The sequence below is a fragment of the Elephantulus edwardii genome, unplaced genomic scaffold (assembly GCF_000299155.1).
Source record: "Elephantulus edwardii isolate Elephantulus edwardi_28Jun2011 unplaced genomic scaffold, EleEdw1.0 scaffold00047, whole genome shotgun sequence".
Lineage (NCBI taxonomy): Eukaryota > Metazoa > Chordata > Mammalia > Macroscelidea > Macroscelididae > Elephantulus > Elephantulus edwardii.
The window spans coordinates 8983689-8988403 of NW_006399797.1; the positions used below are offsets into that span (position 1 = coordinate 8983689).

Below are 4715 nucleotides of genomic sequence, written 5' to 3' on the forward strand. Positions count from 1 at the left end.
GTTTTCTTCTAATAAAAGATTTCTTTAAAAAAAAAAAAAGAAATAAAACACTAATAGCACAAATGAATACTTTCAGATCCCTCTCCTTGATCTTACCCTTTTCTCCTCTTAAAGGGAACCAAGATTCTGTTTCACATTTTTAATTTTCCAGTACAGAACCAGGTTTTATTCTCTACCCTAGTAAAGGCTAATTGACATACTCTGGGGTTTGTTTGTGGTTTTGTGTTGTTTTGTTTTTTTTTTTGCCTCCAGGAGACAGATCATAGTTATTAAATTTTTACTGCTTCTCTATCTTTGGGGTACAGTCAGGCCACTGTTATATGTGTGCAAAAAAGAATGTTGTATGAGAGCATTGGTGTTTGTTACCTCCAGCAACTGCACAAGGCACAAGAATCCCCACCAATGCAACAGCAATAGCCCAAACTCAATTCTTAAGAGGTCAGTCACCCCTTGCCCTGGCCATCCTCCAAAGCTTCTACTAATCTAACTCAAACTACCCTTCCCCATGGCACTTACTGCGTCTCTACTAGATTGACTATTTCACTGCAGTGGCCACACGGAACTCACAGACAGTAGTCACAGTTATGAGATTTATTAGGGAAGTAACAGGTTACAGTTCAGGGCTGTGAACACTCAGTGTACAGTTCTTTAGTAAAAGCAGCCTCTTCTCAGGCAGGCCAAAAGACCAGTCTCTTTCTGACCTCTTAGTCTTGTAGCCTGTCCTCTGCCCTGCTCAGGCAAGCGTGACAAAGAGTAATTTTTAGCTCTGCAGGTTGTGTACTTAGTGGCACTCCATTCTGCCAGAAAGCCTATGCCTGAAAGTGCTGGGCTCCATGGGTTGGGAAACCTAGCTCTTTGCTTAATACCCTGAAGCACCCACCTGCTGGTAAGCCCTCAGCTCTGCCTTACACCATTCATTGATTTCAACCACTTCTGCTGCTATGGCTGCTGCCAGCTCTTGTGCTGATCATCCTTCCCTGTTCCTCCAGTGTTACACTCTTTGTTTCTGGTTTGAGTAGGGATATGAGGTTAAAAGGATGTTCAATATTCTCTGATTCTCTCTTGATGGTAACAATAGCCCCCTTTTCTGCCCCTGTGATGTCGTCTTTAAAGCCTGACAAGATTATAAAAACTGACTAATCTCCATTTCAGTGCTGCACTCACCTGATTTTCATTATGGGTAAGCTATCTAATCCCATTGTTGGCTAACAGATACCTCACCTTTGCTTAGCTCTACCTAGTCACTTGGTGGGAAATTCAAAGACAATGTCTAGAAAAATCATATTCATGAGTCCACTACACTACAATGTAATAATACAGCTTAGAGATGACTTTTGTGGTCTCTATTAGCCATTGAAAACCCCACGGAGCACAGCTCTGCTCTGACACACACGAGGTTACCAGCATTCAGAGTGCTCTGAATGGCAGCTGGTAGAAGCTCTATGACTTTGCAGAGTAAGTGATGGAGAATTGAAGGGTGGCACTTTTTCCTGGCATGCACTATTTGGACAGGTACAGTAAAGCATAAGCTGATGTCATTGTGATCTGGGGACAGCCAGATGTGCAGGCTGTTTGGGATCAGCATTGCTGTGAACTGTGACACTGGAAATGGAAATGCCTTTCAAAGCCCATCTTACCGCTCCTTAGGGAATACGTGACGTCTTCACAGCCTTCAGAAAAATAGTCCTGCTGAAATGAAAAATACTACTTTTAAATGTTTTGCTCAGAAAAAAAAATCTTCAAACTATATGAATGACTTCCTGAGGGAAGTGAAACTTATTGTGACTTATGTACACTTTCTGGTGTGTAAAACCTGGAAGGATTGAAGCAATAATTTTGGAGTGGTTAAATTTTAATAAAAATAACAGTGCAAGCAAGATTACTTCCCTCCTGCTGAGAGAATGATAAATAATTTTGAAATCCTGATGGAAGCCCAGGTGCCTCTTCCATTTTTATTTATAGATTTATTAACAGCCTATGCTTTGCACCCTGTCACATTTTTTCTTTTAAAAATAGCAGCTAACAATTTTCACCTAGCACTCACAGTCATTTGAAAAGATGATATCTTTAGAGAAAGCTTGCAGTCGATCACAAGATCTTTCATTAGACTTAATTTTATTCAGAAGCCTGTTTTTTTCCAGAAGCCTAGCATTAAATGCCTATAAAAATCATCCAAGAAAGCTTTGAAGAACAAGCACTAAATATGAAGAATGGAAGCTCTGATGGTGCAGTCTTTAGGAAGTTGTGCTCCTTGCCCCAAAGGTGGCTTCTTTCTGGTGCTTTGAATCCACAGCCACTTTATAGCAGATGGGAAATCTTCTCTGGTGCAATAAAAACTCCAAAAGCCATTCTGGAAGGTCAGTTATGAGTCGATGGCACTGAGAGAAACTACATTCTGATTTATATGAAAAAATAGATTCCTGCACACCCATGTTTATCGCAGCTTTTTAGCAAGGAGCTGGAAACAACCCAAGTGCCCATCAACAAACGAATGGATAGAGAAGCTGTGGTATATTCACATAATGGAATACTACTCTGCACTGAAAAACAAGGAACTCATGCAATATTATTCAAAATGGGTGTCTCTGGAGTACATTATGCTGAGCGAAGTACCTCAGTCACAAAAGGACAAATACTGCATGGTGCCACTGTTGTAGAATGGGACTGACATCAGGGTTGGGGTAAGACTGAGAAAAACTGGATAAATTATGTATAGTGCATTGAAACAGATGAGGGAGAGAACAATTTAAAAGCGATTATATGATAGGGTATATGGTTATCACAAGAGTCTAGAATTAAGGTTGCATAGTGGTGTGTACTGAGGGGGTGGAGGGTGGGTAGTGTGGGGGGGGGACTGTATACCAATGAAAGAATTTTTCTTTTACTTTTCAAAGGGAGGAGTGAACTGGGACGGGGAGGGCTGGGCAGGGAGAAAAGTGCAACAATGAATGGAAATCCAAAATTTCTGTAAATGTTCATTACAATTAATAAAATAAAAAATATTATAACATAAAAAAAGAATAGATTCCATTTATTACCTTCTGGTCTGTTGGACACAGGACGGATAGGGATCTAACTGGGTCTTTCTATATGAACCTATCTATCAAGTTAGATGAAGGAGGAAGTCAAACTGTCCTTACTTGCCCACCCATGATTCCTAATTTGAATGCCCATTAGCAACTGGGCTGTCTTGAGATGTTACCCACCACTATTGTTCTTGATCTTTTCCCAAAGTAGTTTATTGAGGTAGATTCTCTCCCATCATTGTGTAAGGAGCATTGATATCTACCTCTTCACCCTTAAATCGATATAACATCTGTTTTTCCAGGATTGATCAGGATTGTTTAAAACCACTCTTTTAAACCTAGCATTGTTGCTTTTGTTTTTCAGACTGTTTATTCGATGGCTCCATTTCCTTTCCCACAGTTGGCAGAGTTGAGGGAAAAGTACACCTATAACATTACACCATTCCCAGCCACCGTAAAAGCCACCTCAGTTTCTGGGTAAGAAACTTTCCCCCTTCCCTTCTTGGCTGCATGATGGGATATCCAATACCTTAATTTGTTGTTGTAAACTAATATTCCTTAAGCTTCAGAAATATGTCAGAATAATTTGGTACTTAATAATCTAAAAGTCTCTTAAAGGATTTGACTTAAAATTCAAGAGGGGCTATCAGAGCAATTACAGTTTTTTAATAGTAGAAGTTGAATATATTTAAAAGCATAAGCTGAAGGCTATTTATAGCATTCCTTCAATAGCGTGGCACCAACTTGTTTTAAAATACCAGATAATGAAGTCTCAAAATAGTGTACATGATTAGACAGATGTCTAATTTAAAGTAATATAAAGACTAGAAATTGAGCAAAATTTAATCTAGAAATCTGGTATATGAGAAATTGGCATATCGAATCAATGGGGAAAAGATACACTACTGAGTAAATGGATCGATGAAATCTGATCTGGGAAGAAAGGAAGTTCACACCCCATATCAGGACAAATTCCATACAGAGGAAAAAAGAACAGTTGGTAAGAATGAAATCATAAAATTAGCAGAAAAATGTGGGAGAATTCTTTTAAATCTTTGGAATTGAGAAGACCTTGTTATACTGTTTCAGGTGAAAAAAATTATCAAAAGAATTAAGATTTAAGTACATTAAATGTTTTCCTGCAGAACCCAAATGAAATAGAATAAAACAAAAAATTCCTTAAGCAGATTTAAAAACATCTGGGAAGAACACCTTTTAACTCAGTACCTGAAATAGAATCATATTCAAATAAAAAGCTTATATTCTAACATATCAGATTTTTAGAAATCAGTAAGAAAATGAGCATTCCACTGAAGAGGAGTCCAAGGGAGGTCAAGAGATGGTTCACATGAAAGGCAGCATCACTCATAATAAAAGAAATTTGATTTAATACTGTAACTTGCCAGACTGGCAAAAATGCAAAAGGTTTATAACACACTGTATTGATAAGGCTATAAGGAAACAGACACTCTTTTTTTATTTCTTTTTTTTTTTTTGTGGAAACAGAAATGCTCTTTAATTATTGCTGGGTCTACACATCGACAGAGCTTAAGGCCAAGGCAAGCTGACAACTCATATTAAAAATGCACAGTACATGCACTTTTTAAATTATTATTATTAAATTTTATTAGTTTCAATGAACATTCACAGGGATTCTGGGCTTTCACTCCTTCATTGCCGCACCATTCT

At 38.2% G+C, this 4715-nt stretch overlaps 1 protein-coding gene across 1 annotated transcript in view; it reads left to right on the top strand.

Moving 5' to 3' along the window:
- LOC102860069 (TBC1 domain family member 30-like) overlaps positions 1 to 4715 on the top strand; it is an 83727-nt gene that overhangs the window by 67420 nt on the left and 11592 nt on the right. Inside the window, exon 9 of the mRNA XM_006886097.1 lies at positions 3391 to 3503. Coding sequence (XP_006886159.1) covers positions 3391 to 3503 — 113 coding nt within the window. The remainder of the gene's footprint in view (positions 1 to 3390; positions 3504 to 4715) is intronic.